At 47.3% G+C, this 18274-nt stretch overlaps 1 protein-coding gene across 1 annotated transcript in view; it reads left to right on the top strand.

Moving 5' to 3' along the window:
* Positions 1-18274, top strand: part of ZFAT (zinc finger and AT-hook domain containing) — a 399551-nt gene that overhangs the window by 165254 nt on the left and 216023 nt on the right. Inside the window, 3 exon segments of the mRNA XM_077493855.1 lie at positions 1315-1389; positions 1392-1467; positions 14393-15759. Coding sequence (XP_077349981.1) covers positions 1315-1389; positions 1392-1467; positions 14393-15759 — 1518 coding nt within the window.

Genomic DNA, 18274 nt, shown 5'->3' with positions numbered 1-18274 from the left:
CTTCCCCAGAAAAGTTGAAGCTGTTATAGCTTCAAAGGGTGGGCCAACTCAATATTGAACCCTGTGGACTAAGACTGGGGTGCCATTAAAGTTAATAGAGATTACCTAGGAGGTATAAATGTGAGATTACGTAGGAGTTATTCATTCATTCAAGGTCCAAAAAGACATGGATGAGCGAGTTTGGGGTGGAGGAACTTGATTGGCCTGCACAGAGTCCTGACCTCAACCCGATAGAACACACTTGGGATGAATTGGAGCGGAGATTGCAAGCCTGGCCTCACAAATCTCCAGAATCTTGTGGACGGCCTTCCCAGAAGAGTTGAAGCTGTTATAGCTCCAAAGGGCAGGCCAACTCAATATTGGACCCTACAGACTAAGACTGAGATGCTATTAAAGTTAATAGAGATTACCTAGGAGGTATTCTTGTGAGATTACCTAGAAGGTATTCATGTGAGATTACCTAGGAGGTATTCTTGTGAGATTACCTAGGAGGTATTCTTGTGAGATTACCTAGGAGTATTCTTGTGAGATTACCTAGAAGGTATTCATGTGAGATTACCTAGGAGGTATTCTTGTGAGATTACCTAGGAGGTATTCTTGTGAGATTACCTAGGAGGTGTTCGTGTGAGATTACCTAGGAGGTGTTCGTGTGAGATTACCTAGGAGGTATTCGTGTGAGATTACCTAGGAGGTATTCATTCATTCAATGTCCATAAAAACATGGATGAGTGAGTTTGGGGTGGAGAAACTTGACTGGCTTGCACAGAGTCCTGACCTCAACCTGATAGAACACCTTTGGGATGAATTATAGTGGAGACTGGGAACCAGGCCTTCTCATCCAATATCAATGCCTGACCTCACAAATGCGCTTCTGGAAGAATGGTCAAACATTCCCATAGACACACTCCTAAACCTTGTGGACGGCCTTCCCAGAAGAGTTGAAGCTGTTATAGCTGCGAAGGGTGGGCCAACTCGATATTGAACCCTATGGACTAAGACTGGGATACCATTACAGTTAGAGATTACCTAGGAGGTATTCATGTGAGATCACATATGGTGGCTATAGAAAGTGATCTAATGGCTTTATATCCACCAGATCATTTCTATCGCAAAGACTGAGACTTTTAATGACTAAAATAAGCTCAGAGCTGACTGCAGAGTTGTACGTCTGATTTAGGTTTGACATTTTGCAGTAACACTTGCAGTGCATTAGTCTACTGGCTTTAAACTATGTCAAACTCTCATGATCTGTGAATTCATGCTGCCTCAGTAGACGTGACGCACGCATAAAACCAATGTGTATTTATTTGGCAGGAGCAACAAAAATAATTCCAGTGGAAGCGGCAGCACCTGCGGCTGAACCAGAAGTGACCTCCCAGCCAGCTGATCCGAGCAGAGTCTGAAGAGGGGGTACCAGGAGTACGCTATCCAGCAAGTCCCTCAGGAACAGTCCACTAATTCCAGCAGGTATGTCTGATCCCCGTACACGGCTGTCTGTAGTGTTTCTACCTACTATGTCTATTGCCCCGTACACACGGTCGGATTTTCCAACGGAAAATGTTCGATCTGAGCTTTTGTCGGAAATTCCGTACCATGTGTGGGCTCCATCGGACATTTTCCATCATAATTTCCAACATACAAAATTTGGGATCTGGATTTCAAGTTTTTCTACAACAAAATCCGTTGTCGGAATTCCGATCGTGTGTACACAATTCCGACGCACAAAATTCCACGCATGCTCGGAATTAAGCAGAAAAGCCGCACTCGCTATTGAACTTCAATTTTCTCAGCTCGTCGTACATCACCGCGTTCTTGGCGATTGGAATTTCCGACAACATTGTGTGACCGTTTGTGCGCAAGACAAGTTTGAGCCAACATCCGTCTGAAAAAATCCCATGGATTTTGTTGTCGGAATGTGCGATCGTGTGTACGCGCCATTAGTCTCATACAAACAGGATTTAAAGCTGAACACCCAGAAAACCTGTAAAGGATAAGTTCACCTTTGAGAACATGTTTACATGTTCCACCGTTTGTTCCCAATGCTGCAGCCCCTGCCCCCCTCCATGTGACGGCAGTACAGGGGGAAGTGCCCGTACTAGCTATCAGTTTTTTAAATCAGAGTTCTGGGAATAAACTACAAGTCCCAACATCCTATGCGGATGTCTGCTTGTAATTCTCAATGAACTACCACGGCACTGTGGAGCATTGTGGTAGTTCATTGATTCTTCCTGTCAGTGTAACTGCTCGCCCGTATGGGATGTACACACACTCACATAGCATATAGCCGAAATCAGATTCCCTTACACACAGCCACAGCACAGTGTGCAGCTACTGCAGCTGTGCTACCGTTCCCATCTGGGCATTTCACAGGTCAGAACTGCAACATAGCAGCCAGCTACACACTCGGGGTCATAGATAATAATTTTCGGGGGGAGGGGATGGCGCGCTGTCAGCTTTCTCAGATTGCAAGAGTAAGACAAGACACAAGATGGATGGTACACTTTGCACCTGCTCAGTAGGGTTGGCTATCAGGGTGTTATTTGATTACCGTAGGCCTGTGTTCAGGATCATACGCTGCCTGTGAAAAAGAAAGTGGCATGGCAAATATTGGGTGTGGTTTTCATTACACTGAATATTGGGCGTGCAGGGGTTCATTAGTAAGTGACACAAAGGGTCAGTAGTAGGTGAGGCAGAGTTCAGGGGTCAGTAATAGGTGGAGCAGAGTTGGGGGGTCGGCGGTAGGTGGGGCAGAGTTGGGGGGACGGCGGTAGGTGGGGCAGAGTTGGGGGGTCGGCGGTAGGTGGGCAGAGTTGGGGGGTCGGCGGTAGGTGGGGCAGAGTTGGGGGGTCGGCGGTAGGCGGGGCAGAGTTGGGGGGTAGGCGGGGCAGAGTTGGGGGGTAGGCGGGCAGAGTTGGGGGGGTAGGCGGGGCAGAGTTGGGGGTAGGCGGGGCAGAGTTGGGGGGTAGGCGAGGCCAGAGTTGGGGGGTCGGCGGGGGGTCGGCGGGTAGCGAGGCAGAGTTGGGGTCGGCGGTAGGCGAGGCAGAGTTGGGGGGTCGGCGGTAGGCGAGGCAGAGTTGGGGGGTCGGCGGTAGGCGAGGCAGAGTTGGGGGGTCGGCGGTAGGCGAGGCAGAGTTGGGGGGTCGGCGGTAGGCTAGGCAGAGTTGGGGGGTCGGCGGTAGGCTAGGCAGAGTTGGGGGTCGGCGGTAGGCGAGGCAGAGTTGGGGGGTCGGCGGTAGGCGAGGCAGAGTTGGGGGGTCGGCGGTAGGCGAGGCAGAGTTGGGGGTCGGAGGCGAGGCAGAGTTGGGGGCGGCGGTAGGCGAGGCAGAGTTGGGGGGTCGGCGGTAGGCGAGGCAGAGTTGGGGGTCGGCGGTAGGCGAGGCAGAGTTGGGGGGTCGGCGGTAGGCGAGGCAGAGTTGGGGGGTCGGCGGTAGGCGAGGCAGAGTTGGGGGGTCGGCGGTAGGCGAGGCAGAGTTGGGGGGTCGGCGGTAGGCGAGGCAGAGTTGGGGGGTCGGCGGTAGGCGAGGCAGAGTTGGGGGGTCGGCTGTAGGCGAGGCAGAGTTGGGGGGTCGGCGTAGGCGAGGCAGAGTTGGGGTGTCGGCGGTAGGCGAGGCAGAGTTGGGGGGTCGGCGGTAGGCGAGGCAGAGTTGGGGGGTCGGCGGTAGGCGAGGCAGAGTTGGGGGGTCGGCGGTAGGCGAGGCAGAGTTGGGGGGTCGCGTAGGCGAGGCAGAGTTGGGGGGTCGGCGGTAGGCGAGGCAGAGTTGGGGGGTCGGCGGTAGGCGATGCACAGTTGGGGGGTCGGCGGTAGGCGATGCACAGTTGGGGGGTCGGCGGTAGGCGAGGCACAGTTGGGGGTCGGCGGTAGGCGAGGCACAGTTGGGGGGTCGGCGGTAGGCGAGGCACAGTTGGGGGGTCGGCGGTAGGCGAGGCACAGTTGGGGGGTCGGCGGTAGGCGAGGCACAGTTGAGAATTCGGCGGTAGGCGAGGCACAGTTGAGAAGTCAGTAGTAGTAGTAGTAGTAGTAAGCGAGGCAGAGTTGAGAGGTCGGTGGTAGTAGTAAGTAAGGCAGAGTTGAGAGGTCAGTAGTAGTAAGTGAGGCAGAGTTGGGAGGTCAGTAGTAAATGGTGCAGAGGGCAGGTTTTGCCTAACTGTTGGAGGGGCTCCCAGCATAAATCCTTCTACCCCCCAGTTACTTTTAAAAGGGTGCAACTGCAATCTGAGGGGGCGAAAACCCACCCCAGCACCCACCACCCCAGATCTGCCAATTGTATCCTCAAAGGATATAATTACACTTCATGTGCATTAAATACCTCTTGGAAATCGAGATATCACCTTGTAAATGTAGTATAGTAATTAAAAATTGAAGTGACACAGAGAAGGTAATATTCTTGGAGTGCTTTACCCCCAAGGGCATTTTCATCTGGCAGCCATGACAGAAGGTCCCATCTGGTGGGCACTGCGTTTTAAGCTTAAATGTATTTTTATTAGAAAAGTGTTCATGCATTCAATGCTTTGAGACGAGGATCAGACAATGTGAAGACAACCTCAGAGACGTGCTATTGTAGCATTAAACCACAAACAATGTCAGGGGTAGTAGAAAGTTGCATATATATATATATATATATATATAAAATATATATATACATACATACATACATACATACACACATATATATATATATATATATATATGCCACTGGTCTGTATAAGGTTGTAGACCATAGCCAAATGCAAAACTAGTGAAAAACAGTCAGAAAAGATGAGTAGGAAAAAAATATCAGTGGGCTCCACCTGTAAAACCAGTCCTGTTTTTGGGGGTTGTCTCATTGTTGCCCATCTCTGTCCATTAAGTGGAGTTCTGCTTAAAAAAAAAAAAAAAAAAAAAAAAATGAAGTCCGCCACTACACATACTGCAGCCGCTGACTTTTAATAATCGAACACTTACCTGTCCAGGGTCCAGCGATGAGGGGAACGAAGCCCCGCTCCTCTCCCCCTCCTCTCTGTGGTGCCGGTATTGTAACTGTGGGTGCCTGGCTGTGGCTTCACAGCCGGGTGCCCACTGCACATGCACGAGCCGCACCGTGACTGGCCGGGCAATCATCTGGGACCTGTCACGTGTCACAGATGATTGCCGAGAGGTGATCTCCCTTGCGGTTCCCCCGAGAGGAAGTGGGAGCTGGGACCCTCTAAAAAGAGGTATTCGCTCCTCCTTAAAGCGGAAGTTCCATTTTTGGGTGGAACTCCGCTTTAACACCAAAGCAGCTGAAACTGATTAACAACCCCTCTGCTGCTTGACCACTTCATGTCAAATGACGTCAGCAGGAGGGATCTCCCATCCTGGGCGGGCGTCGTATGACATCCTGTGCTTCCCGGTCATGTAAGGGACACGTCACTCTGGTGCGCATGCCCAGCGGCCACGATGTCCGTCAGGCACCCGCGATTGCCGGTAACAGTTCACACACACAGATCCACGTCCTGTCAGGGGACAGGAGACCGATCGTGCGTTCCCAGTACAGAGGAACACCGGTCAGTCTCCTCCCCTTGCGAGTCCCCTCCCCCCTACAGTTAGAGTCACTCCCTAGGTAACACATTTAACCCTTGATCGTCCCCCCCTAGCGTTAACCCCTTCCCTGCCAGTGATATTTATACAGTAATCAGTGCATTTTTATAGCACGGATCACTGTATAAATGTGAATGGTCCCAAAATAGTGTCAGAAATGTCCGATCTGTCCGCCCCAATGCCGCAGTCACGATAAAAATCGCAGATCACCTCCATTACTAGTAAAAAATAAAAATAAAAAAAGAAATAATAAAAATGCCAATAAATCTATCCCCTATTTTGTAGACGCTATAACTTTTGCGCAAACCAATCAATATACGCTTATTGGGATTTTTTTTAATTTATTTTTTTACCAAAAATATGTAGAAGAATACATATCAGCCTAAACTGAAGAAATTTTTTTTATTTTTTTTATTGGGACATTTATTATAGCAAAAAGTAAAAAATATTGTGTTTTTTTCAAACTTGTTTATTAATAAAAATGCCATAAAACTATCCCCTATTTTGTAGATGCTATAACTTTTGCGCAAACCAATAAATAAACGCTTATTGTGATTTTTTTTTTTTTACCAAAAATAATGTTTTTTTTATATATTTTTTGGGGATATTTATTATAATAAAAGTAAAAAATAATGCGTTTTTTTCAAAATTTACGCTCTTTTTTTGTTTATAACGCAAGTAATAAAAACTGCAGAGGTGATCAAATACCACCAAAAGGAAGCTCTATTTGTGGGGGGAAAAAAATGATAATAAATACATTTTGGTACAGTGTTGCATTTGTCATTCAAAATGCGAGAGAGCTGAAAACTGAAGGAAAAAAAGGAAGGGGGAGGAAATGCCCGGTATTGAAGTGGTTAACTGACCAGATCAATATCCTTGGAGTTTAATGGACTTGGTGCTATACTTGATTAAAAAGTGTTCTTTGAATTTTTTTTGAGCAGTGTATTATCACACTGAAAGCGCCCGGGCGTTGGCGGTAAAGCGCCGCTATCCGCTAGCAACCGAAAAAGGGTTAAGACCGCCTGCAAAAACGATGCCGCGTCGGCACTTTGCCGGCGGGTCAGTGGCGCTGCCCATTCATTTCAATGGGCAGGAGCGCTTTAGTAGCGGTGTATTCACCACTCCTACAGCGCTGCAAAAATGCTGCTGGCAGGACTTTTTTTTTGTGACGCCCTGCCAGCGCAGCGCCCCAGTGTGAAAGCACTCGGGCTCTCACACTGGGATTGCAGCTGAGGCTTTTTTCAGGCGCTTTACAGGCGCTATATAATAAAAAATAGCCTTCGCGCTACTACTAAAAAGTGAAAACTACGTGTATGGTGAATAAATATCGGTACATTTCATATACAAAAACTAAAAATTACAAACAAGTGCTCATATAAAATGCTATAGAAAATTCTCATAAAATAAACACACACTGACAGCAAGAAAAAATAAAATAAAAATGGATACACGTGTAAGTTGCAAACAAGGTGCTAGAAAATGCAGCTGGATCTAATAGTATTCACATAATACCAAAATAAAAATAATGCCCATAATGATCCTGCGCAAACAGATAAGTGTATAAAATGGTAATATGTCTATAATGTGACAAGTGCTGTTAAAGAACTGAATAAATATATGTAATATAAATCAAGCACCATTATTATGTTCATATAGGTAAGTCTCTTAAAGCGGAGCTCCACCCTAAAGTGGAGCTTCCGCTCATTGGAACCCTCCCCCCCACCGGCGCCACAATTGCCACCTTTCAGGGGGGAGGGGGGGTGCAGGTACCTGTACAGTACAGGTATCTGCACCCACTTCCGGCATAGATATCCGCAGAATCTACGCCCCTTTCCGCAGGTCCCCCGCTGTCTGCTGGGAAACACACGGATCCCAGAGACAGCGGGGACCATCCTTATTGCGCAGCGCAACTCGCGCATGCGCAGTAGGGAACCGGGACATGAAGTCGCAAGGCTCCACTTCCTGATTCCCATACCCAAGATGGCGGCGGCAGCACACGAGAGACGATCGAGAGATCGGCTTTGGGTGCCGACATCGCGGGCGCGATGGGCGGGTAAGTGTCCTTATTTTAAAAGTCAGCAGCTGCAGTATTTGTAGCTGCTGGCTTTAAAAAAAAACAAAAAAAAAACGGCGGAACTCCCGCTTTAATGGCTTAGCCCTTGTACACACGGTCGGAGATTCCGACAACCAAATCCGTCGGTGTAATTCCGACGGATTAATTCCGGAAGAGGTCCGGAAGTGATGTTGCATACACATGGTCGGACTAAGTTGTCGGAAAATTCGATTGTACATAACGTGATGACGTTATTTCGTTACGACGGGATTACATTCACGCTAGTAGCCAATAGCTTTGGTCTAGGAATTTGATCTGAGCATGCGTGGCACTTTGTCCGTCGGAGTAGGCTACACATGATCGGAGTATGTCCGATCGGAGCATTTTGTCGGAAAATTTTATCGGCAAGTTGGAAAAGTTGGTCCGTCGGATACTCCGACGGAAACAGTCCGATGCAGACCACACACAGTCGGAATATCCGACAAAACGCTCCGATAGGACACATTCCGTCGGAATCTCCGACCGTGTGTACAAGGGCTTAAACGACACCAAAGGCACTACCATTGATTCTCATCAGAGAAACAAGAGGCAAAACTAATGCACGGAAAAAAAATGGTCTCTCAGAACTCTCACCTCCACTCCTTGATTGAACAGCACATCAAGTAAAATAAATGAATATTCTGTCCGTTCTATCATTTACCACCAGGGGGTCTTCTACTGTTATAATTAGCAGCTTGAAAAATGTGGGCACTACTTTTAGCGCTAAAGCTCCTGAAAAACGCATCCAGTGTGAAAGTTGTCTTATGCCCCGTACACGCGTTCGGAAAATCCGTCAGCAAAAAGTCCGATAAGAGCTTTTGGTCGGAAATTCTGACCGTGCGTACGCTTCATCGGACTTTTTTTGGCGGAATTCCCGTCAGCAACAAAAGATTTAGAGCAGGTTCTTTATTTTTTCAGTCGGAAAAAGTTCAGATCGGAAATTTCTGTACCAATTCAGACGTGCAAAATTCCTACGCATGCTCGGAAACAATTCGACGCATGCTCTGAAGCATTGAACTACATTTTCTCGGCTTGTCGTAGTTTTGTACGTCATCGCGTTCTTGACGGTCGAAAGTTCAGAGGAATTTTGGCGTGTATGCAAGCCAAGCTTGAGCGGAATTCCGTCGGGAAAAACCATTCAAGATTTTTCCGATTGAAATTTCCGCTCGTGTGTACGCGGCATTAGAGTCACTTTCAGTTAGTGTGAGCAGTCACAGGCTATTGTAGAAAACGCCTCTAATTCCATTCTCCTAAACACGAACACGCAGCCAAACGTCGTATTTTGCGATCGTTCGGCCAAGGGAACGCTTTAATCTAACAAGAGTAAGTTGAAGGTAAACCGATGAAACACCTTAAAGTCTGGCTGACTGGCGGCGGAATTGTCGGGCGCTGAATTGATGTGAAGTAATCACGGTCGCTGGCACAGAGCAGCTTGTATTTCGCACCAGATTTGAGAGCAACGATCTCCAGAGAGGTTTAAATTCAGCGGCTTTAATTTCACTTAGATGTAGATTAGAGCCTCGCTCATAGTTCAGCAATCAGAGGTGCTCCCTCGGCACACAGAACTTTTTAGATTTACAATTAGGAAGTTCAGCAAGTAACGGAGGAGGGGAGAAAAAAAAAAATGAAGAAAAAAAAAAAAGGGAAAATGTATTTGCCGTGTAAAATGGGTAAACTTCATTAGGCAGGAGCAGGAGGATCTCCCAGGTATATTCCTATAAAAGAATTAATGTTCCGTCATCGCTTTTCCAATGCGGCTGCAGTTAATTTAATAACGCAGTGCAGATAGCATTAGCTTTAATAGTCTGCTGCAAGTTGGGTTAATAAAAGCTAATACCTGATCAGCTGTTATGGGTTATGCAATTTTGCAAAGTGCTTTTTAAATTAGCCATTCAGTCTTTTGGCACAGCATTTTCCCCCGTCCTTGCTGGCAGCTGCCAAGTGTCATCAGCTGGACTGAGAGGCAAGATAAAGCTGAACTCTAGGCAAACGGCTGAATGCACAGTTAAAGATCATATATAAAGGATGCTGTTTTACCCGGCAAAGGATTTTTATTTCTGTTTTATACGGTCCTGAGATTTACACAGCCCTGTCTGGCAGAGTGGGAGACCCGAATTTGCTCTGCTGCTCACGACCCGTTGCCATAGATGTGTGCATCCAGTGGCGTATCATCCATGTGTGCAGGATGTGCGGTGCACACGGCCCCCGGGGGTGGGGTGGGCCCACTATGCCCTTTCATACACACCACACGATGGGTGTTCTGTGATTTCCATCACAGCCGCTGTTTCCTCTCCTCCTCCCGCTGCAGGGATCCTCTGTGCCAGGCTGGGACAAGGGGAATGCCGAAGGGGCACCTGTCCTGGGTGAGTTGTCGCCATGTGGGGAGGGGACGATGGAAGCTTGTCAGTGCCCGAACCAGTGGCGGAACTACCAGTGACCATTGCATCCAGGCCCTGGTGTTCCACCACTGTGGGGGGGAGGCCTAAGATTGCAGACAAGGGACCCAGCCTGCTGTCAGTGCGAACTGCCCAATGGCGCTTTGCGTGCCGCATTATTGTTCTTCTCAATGCCTAGGACCCACTTTTGATCCTCCACACGGGCCCATTGATTTTTATGATATGCCCCTGTGTGCATCTTATTGTATTAGGGACACAAAGCGCAAACGTGTGTGTGTGTATAAATAGAGATCTATAGATATATATATCCATCTATATATCTCTCTCTCGCTCTCTCGCTCTCTCTCTCGCTCTCTCTCTCTCTCTCTCTCTCTCTCTCTCTCTCTCTCTCTATATATATATATATATATATATATATATATATATATATATATATATATTTCATATATTCTCAGTAGGACAGGTATTGTCAGTAGCTTTTTTTTTTGTAATGTAATTATATCTCCTGGAAACCTGCAGGCATCAAAGAGATAGGAGGAGACACATGCAATCCACCCCAAACCTGGCTGCTCCATAACCTATAGTGCTGTGTTTCCTACAGAGACATGGATCAACAAATATACTACAGGTTACCGTATAACATATGTAACTAAAACACAAAAAAAGGGTTTTCCGTATCCCAAAGTCTTTTCGACTTGAAACCCCACCCCCATGGGATAAGGGTGGGAGGCGAGACTACAGGGTCACCAAACTTCGCTAGGGTGGTTCCCAAACTGTATTGAGTTTCCTGAACAAACTATTTCCTGACTACCCCAGTGGATGCAGGAGTTTTGGGGGAACCACATCCGGAGAAAGAAAAAGAAAAAAAAAAAGGGGGGGGGGAGGGGTAAAAAAGGGAGACCCACAGTCAAAAGGGAAACTAAATAGGTGACATAGAGAACCAAACTTTCCCTTGAGTGAAGAGAGAACACCTGAAATACCCACTCACATGTAATGGCAGAAAACCAGTCTACACAATGATGAGGAGAGTCAAATGCGGAGACTAGTGATTAGGTGGGACACAGTTAGCACTGTGATCTTGCGATCATGGAGGACCATTGTGAGAAGATCTTCTAGACTTGGTCTAGTTCCAGAGGGGATTTGGCGAGGAGAACGTTTGTTGGATCCAGATGAGGAAGAGGATGAGGATGCTTCCATGTCCCTCTCCTGAGAGATTATTTTCAAGTTGAGCAGGAGCTTTTCTCTCATAATGAAGTTGGAAAAGGAGTGGTTCTGACCCTTGTGTGAGAATTTCACTGCAAATGGGAAGGCCTATCTGTACTTTGATGTCCTTCTGGGTCATGGCGGACAAGAGCGGCTTCAGGGTTCTTCTTCGATGAATGGTGGTAGGGGAGAGGTCTGCAAAGATTTGGACGGGGAGACCTTGGCAGGTGACCTGGGGCAGAGCACGGGCTTGTTTCAGGACAGCTTCTTTGATGGCATAGTAATGCGATTTTAGCAATGGTGTCCCTGGGTGAGCCGTCCTTTCTGGGGGGACTCAAGGCCCTATGTACTCTGTCTAGCTCCAGGCCAGACAGTGGGATATTCGGGATTAGCGACTTCATTAAATCCTGCGTGGCTACTGTGACATTTAGAGAATTGTTTCCGGCAGACCTCTAATCTGAAAATTTTGCCTTCTGGACCTGTTTTCCAATTCGTCTATACATGACAATGCAGTGTGCAGTTGTGCTTGCAGGGTTTGGATAAGGTCAGAGTTCTGGTGAGAGACCACTGTAGTCTGATCCAGCTTGCCTTTTATGGAGTCCATCCTGGATCCGATATTCTGGAGGTCTGCTTTAATTTCTCCTGTGATTGTAGCCGCTGTGGCAGCCAGATCCTTTTCTAGAAGAGTGGAGAATTTGAGATAGAGATCTTCAACAGAAAACTGAGTATTGTGGGGTAGAGGGCCATGAGAGAGAGAGAGTGAGCTATGGCGGGGGCCACTGCTGGGGAGAGAGCCTGGTCCCCAAATGCATGGCTGAGCAGGGACTCTGTGGAGGCCAGAGAGGGAGTCTGAGCCTGCAATCCTGAGGTGTGGATCCCAGGGGTGAAGTGTAGCAGAGCAGGGGTTGGCACTTGCCTGTGTTCTGGTGTGCCTTCTGTGAGGAAGACATGGGGCCGTGAGGCCGCCGCAGCTGCGGCGGCCATCTTGGTACACCCAGAATGTGTGGATGCGGCAAATTCCATGTCCAGACTCCATCTGGCTCTGGGTTTGGGCATGCTGGGGTGATCTCCGGAGTGTGGGGAGCACTGATACCTTGAGGGTGTCTCTTAATCGGGGTCAGGAAGGGAGCTGTGTTTTTTCCAGGCTTAGAGAGGTCCGGTGGCAATCTTGGTGCACCCAGGGTGGATGGCGGCGGAGGATTTCGGGACTAGGTTTTGTCCGGCCCCGGGATTAAGCATTCGGGGTGTTCTCCGGTATGTGGGGGGCACAGATGCCGGTAGGATGGCGCTCGAGCGGGGTCGGAAGGTGAGCTGTGGGAGCTTTGGAATGGTGAGGTGCAGAGCTCTGGGCTCAAGCGGCCATCTCGGAGCTCTCGCGCATGTGCACTTTTACTTTGGATATATTTTATACTTAAATTGACTATGTGGTACCGTGAAAGCCTTATTAGCTACATTGGAAGGGGATTTATTTATAATTGCCAGCTTTGAGGATGTGCTACCTACCATGTAAAGATATACTTTATTCCCCTGTTATATTTTTTGTTGTTTTTTTTGTTTTTTTTGGTAAATAACATTCCTAAAATACAGTAAATGCACACATATTCTTATGAGAACGTTGTTGTAGGAATGAATGGTTTGGCAATAGGGTCTATATAAAGTTGTTGCATTGCATTGTGGGGATTTGTTGCAAATTTGGATATTTCTGACATGGCATATATAATGTTGTCTATCACACACCATCATATCAGAAAGGTCTGTATTCCCCAACCCTCCTTATCCTCCTTGAGCCTTGCCTCATCCACTGAGTAGCCAGACTCTTAGGGCTCATTTACAATTGCTTTGACTTTAACACACATTAAAGCTCCTACCACTTCAACATGCTTTTTTTTTATGTGTTTTTGATGCTTCTGTGAAGCTTTGATGCTTTTTTGAAGCTTTGCAAATGCTCTGTATGTTGATTTTTTTTTGTTTTAAAGGGGCTCAGCAGAGCCCCAGCTCCTTAGTACCCCTGTTCAGCAGATCTACAAATCATTAGTACCCCTGTTCAGCAAATCCCCAGCTTATTAGTACCCTCATTCAGCAGATGCCCTATTCAGGGGAGTAACCCCAGCTCTGCTGATCCCCCACTCAGTAATAACCCCCCCCCCCCGTTCTGCTGATCCCCCTGGTTTGCTGATCCTCCGCTTACTCTGGTCCCCGCTCACCTTCTGCTGTATTGCTCCCACACTGCTCGCCATGTGTGACATCTGGCTGTGGTCCCCCAGTTCTGCTGATCCTCTGCCGCTCAATCTGCGCTCACTTTCTGCTATAACATACCCATGTTGCATGCCACTTATGCCGTCTGCTAGTTGCTCCGCTCCAGACCTGACTCCGCTCACCTTCCTGCTGCTCCATGCTGTACACCAGATATGACGTCAGATACTCCCAGAATGAACCAGAAGGGACTGCTGATGATATCTTTCTGGTTAATTGGTTGGTTTCCCACTGGATCCTGAGACATCTCATACCTGTAGTACCTCCAAAGCTAGAATATAAACAAAAAAGTCAGTGCTACTACCCATACATCACATAGAAAGCAGAGCTCCCGGGTGCTCGATCCACAGTCGTTGGCTGAGTAGAGAAATGAAGAAAAGATGATCCACACTCCGGTGATTGCTCTTAAAAAATGTTGTATTTATTAACAAGCCACAGTGACCAAACGCAAATAAAAAAGGTTAATAAATACAATTTTTTTTTTAAGAACAATCACTGGAGTGCGGATCATCTTTTCTTCAGTACCTCCAAAGCTAACTCTGACCCTCAAAAGCTTCAGATGCTGTGAGCTTTGTCATAGACTTCTAGGGAGGCTTTGGGGACAATTTACACCAAGCACCAAGAAAGAGACACGGGGTAGAATTTTTTGAAGCAAAGCAAACACAATGTGTAAAAACAGGACTGTAAGGTAACCATTTTATTTAGTGACGGGGCTTTGATTGGTATTCAGAGTGTTTTAAATAAAAAGCGTGTCCGATGCCCCACTTTGAAGCAAGTGTAAACGAGTCCTAAAAGTTTTGTATGGTTATGAAACATTTCAAAGTTGGGTCTTGCCTTCAAGATCCAGTAGAGTTTACATTTCAACTTAACTAAATTTTTCTAATTTTTCAGATTGGCCTCAACCCAACTTAAAATTTTCACCTGTGAATACTGCAATAAAGTCTTCAAGTTCAAGCACTCTCTGCAAGCCCACCTACGAATCCACACCAACGAAAAGCCTTACAAGTGCCCGCTCTGCAACTACGCCAGCGCCATCAAGGCCAACCTCAGCGTCCACATGAGGAAGCACACAGGGGAAAAGTTCAGCTGTGACCACTGTTCATTCAGCTGCCTTAGCAAGGGTCACCTGAAGGTCCACGTCGAGCGAGTTCACAAGAAGATCAAACAGCACTGCCGCTTTTGCAAGAAGAAGTACTCCGATGTCAAGAATCTCATCAAACACGTCAAAGAGACGCACAATCTGCTGGACAAAAAGGTAAAAGAGACCTTTGATGAGCTGAGGTTGCTCACCAGAGAAGGAAAACGGCAGCTCCTCTATGACTGCCACATTTGTGAACGCAAATTCAAAAACGAACTGGAACGCGACCGCCACATGTTGGTCCACGGTGACAAGAGACCCTTCGCTTGCGAGCTCTGCAACCACGGCGCCACCAAGTACCAATCCCTTGAGCTGCACATCCGCAGGCACCCCTTCGTCTATGTCTGCTCGAACTGTTTTAAAAAATTTGTGAGCACAGTCAGGCTAAAAGCTCACATCAAAGAAGTCCACCCCGACGTAGCGGAAGAAACGTTGCTTCACGATTCCGTCGCTCAGAGTTTTTGTCTTCTAGAACCTGGGAGCGACATCCAGCAGGAGGCCTTGGGGGACATGGACACGAATGCCCAGGAGGACCTCAACGCACCTTCCGCTCTAGATCCACAAATGCCTTTGCGGGAAACTGTTTTGGATCAGCCTCAGAACTTGAAACCTCACAATGATGATTTGCCTTCAGAAAAAACAACTGAGCTGCATTTCTCTGGAAGCGAGCAAGCAAATCATTTCACAGATTGCACTATAGAAAAGCTTGAAGACTCTTCCAGCATCTCTAAAGGAGTGTCAAGCGATGAACTTTTACACTGTTTGACAGAGAAAGAGAATAATCATCTGTATGCTAATCTCGGAGATGTACAGAGAGGAGAGAATGTTTTGGGAGCAGTCAGTCATGTCACAGTTGAAGGCTCTCATTTGAGAGATGGAGAATTGGATAGTTTGGCAAAAGATGCTCCGTTTGATCAAAATGTCTGTGGAGAAAGCACAGGGGAGAGCGTCGGTAACGAGACCCACCAACAGATTCCTGGTCAGAATCCGGCATCTGGTATTTCAGGAGGCGCTGGAGCGTTTATGGCCATCTTGAATGGACTACACAAGAGACAGCTGAATATGGATCTACTTCAGAAGATCAGGAAGGTTTATGGGGAACTGGAGTGTGAATACTGTGGTAAGGAGATTTCCACTTTTGATGAAAAAGAAACTTTCCTCTTCAGTTTAAAGTTTTTTATTTTTTTATTTATATTTTTTTGGCAAATCCAGGTTTCAGGATGACCTTCTCTTGTAAAATAGAGAGAGAACATTTTTCATAACTCCTTTCTGATTTCTAATCAGCAAAGCATAAGTGGATACAACTTTTGTACAGACTGTGCTGGGTGCAGATTTTCAGGGGCCCTTTTATACTTGCATGCATGGTGGGGGGGGGGCATCATTTTAAGGTCACCCATGTGCCACCACTTTTCAACAATGTCATGAAGTGGAGGGGCTTAGTCATTATCACATAAAGCAGAGGTTTAAAAAACCTGATGCAAAAGCAGGCCAGGGTCCCCATAGGTCCCCCTTTTCACCTATATTCCCTGTGGTACCAGCTTTTCCTGCACCATCAGGTACTCAGGCTCTCCCCGAACAGAATATATAGATTTAGTCAACATGACCCCCTTTAGAGCAAACCAGGGTTCCCATAGATCCCCCTTTAGAGCAGGCCAGGGGCCCCCATAGATCCCCTTAAGAGTAGGGTCCTCCATAAATCCCCCTTTAGAGCAGGCCAGGGCAGGTCCCCCATGAATCCCTCTTTAAAGCAGGCCATGGCAGGTCCCCCATGAATCCCTCTTTAGAGCAGACCAGGGCAGGTCTCCATGTAGATCCTCCTTTAGAGCAGGCCATGCCAGGGTCATCCATATAGATCCCCCTTTACTTAGTTTTCTTACTCTTACCTTTTTTTTACCTGTATCTGTATATAGAATCCCTAGGTTTTCCTGCAGCACCACACTCCAGGCTATCCAGCCTCTCCCCCTGCAAAGAATATATTATATATTTTTTCCACTCCACGAGTCCTCCTTGCTTCCTCCTCCTCGGTTCAGGCTGCCTGCCTGTTCTCTAGTTCTCTCTACCGTGCTTTCGGCCGCTGCACAGCACAGACAGTACCTCCTCCAGACAGTCGCACAGATCACTCCACACACAGACAGGACTCTACTATCACTCCACTTGAGTGGGCGGCGCCGGATCTACATCTCTCTCCACACAGTACACAGGAGGGACAGGAGACGAGCGTCTCAGGGTGGTCAGAGAGCAGTAGTCAGCAGCGGACTCTGCGGACATCTTGCCGATCCCTGATTCTTCCGGGGGGGGGGGGGGCACTTATATCCCCGTTGCGGACGCCCATGCTTACATGGGTTAGGCAGATATGGGGGACTATCACCTGCTGTCCTCCTGAATATTGCTTATGTGTAGAGTGGGTGAGAAGCATTAAAGTCAGAGGCGTAACTAGAACCTTCAGGGCCCTGGTGCCAGTATTTTTTATATTTTTTTTACCATTTTATTTAAAAATGTTTTACTATTTTATTAAATTTTTTTTTACTATTTTATTTAATTATTTTAAATGTTAGGACCCCCATTGGAGGGCTATAGTGAGATATCAGGGGTCTAAACAGACCTCTAATGTTTCACCTTACAGGGGATTATAGTGGTTCTAAAGGCTGAAGGCTTTTTACCTTAATACATTCTATGCATGAAGGTAAAAATCCTTCTGTGTGCAGTGTACCCCCAGCCTCCCCCAATCCTTACCCAATCCCCCTTCCATCCAGCCATGTCCACGATGGCCTCGACTGTATGGGGGAATCTCCCTCATTGGATGAGACAGCAACGGTGGAAGGGGGGGGGGGGGGCGGACCCGGCAGCGCTGCGGGGGAGGAGCCAGGGGAGCACACAGGGGGCCCGGGGCATCAGGACAGGGTGGCATGTAGAGCAACTGATGCCCTCCATTTCCTTCCTGCAGCCGCTGAATGTCTGCAGGGGAAGAGGAGGAGAAGCGGGCATTCAGTGACTGCATGTAGGGATCGGTTCCTCTACATGCTGCCGCCCCTCACATCCAGGTGTACAAAGGGGGCCGCAAGGGCCCCCTGGACCATGGCGTTGTGACATTTAGAACCTTTTTTTTTTTTTTTTTTTTTTTTTTTTTTACATCTGTGAGTGAGCAGAGAACGGATCTGCACTGTATGAATTGTGGAAATGCTGGATTAAGATCGTGAGGGGGGTTAAATCGAGATTGCAATTTTTTTTTGCGATTAATCGTGCAGCTTTATGACCAACACAAAGTGGCACATAATTGTGAAGTAGAAGGAAAACGATAAATGGTTTTCAAAATCTTTTACATATAAATGTGTGAACAGTGTGGCGTGCATCTGTATTCAGCCCCCCGAGTCAATATTTTTACTCGCCTTTCACAAAAAAACACCTTTCGTTGCTGCAAGTCTTTTTGGGGATGTCTCTACCAGCTTTGCACATCTAGAGAGTGAAATTTTTTTCTTTGAAAAATATCTCAAGCTCTGCCAGATTGGATGGAGAGCGTCTGTGAACAGCAATTTTCAAGTCTTGCCACAGATTCTCAATTGGATTTAGGTCTGGAATTTGACTGGACCATTCTAACACATGAATATACTTTTATCTAAACCATTCCATTGTAGCTC

Source organism: Lithobates pipiens, unplaced genomic scaffold (genome assembly GCF_037356315.1).
Source record: "Lithobates pipiens isolate NorthernLeopardFrog02 unplaced genomic scaffold, aLitPip1_a1.2 Scaffold_19, whole genome shotgun sequence".
Classification (NCBI taxonomy): domain Eukaryota; kingdom Metazoa; phylum Chordata; class Amphibia; order Anura; family Ranidae; genus Lithobates; species Lithobates pipiens.
Note: the sequence above shows the minus strand (reverse complement) of the source record. Positions and strands in the feature narration are given on the sequence as shown.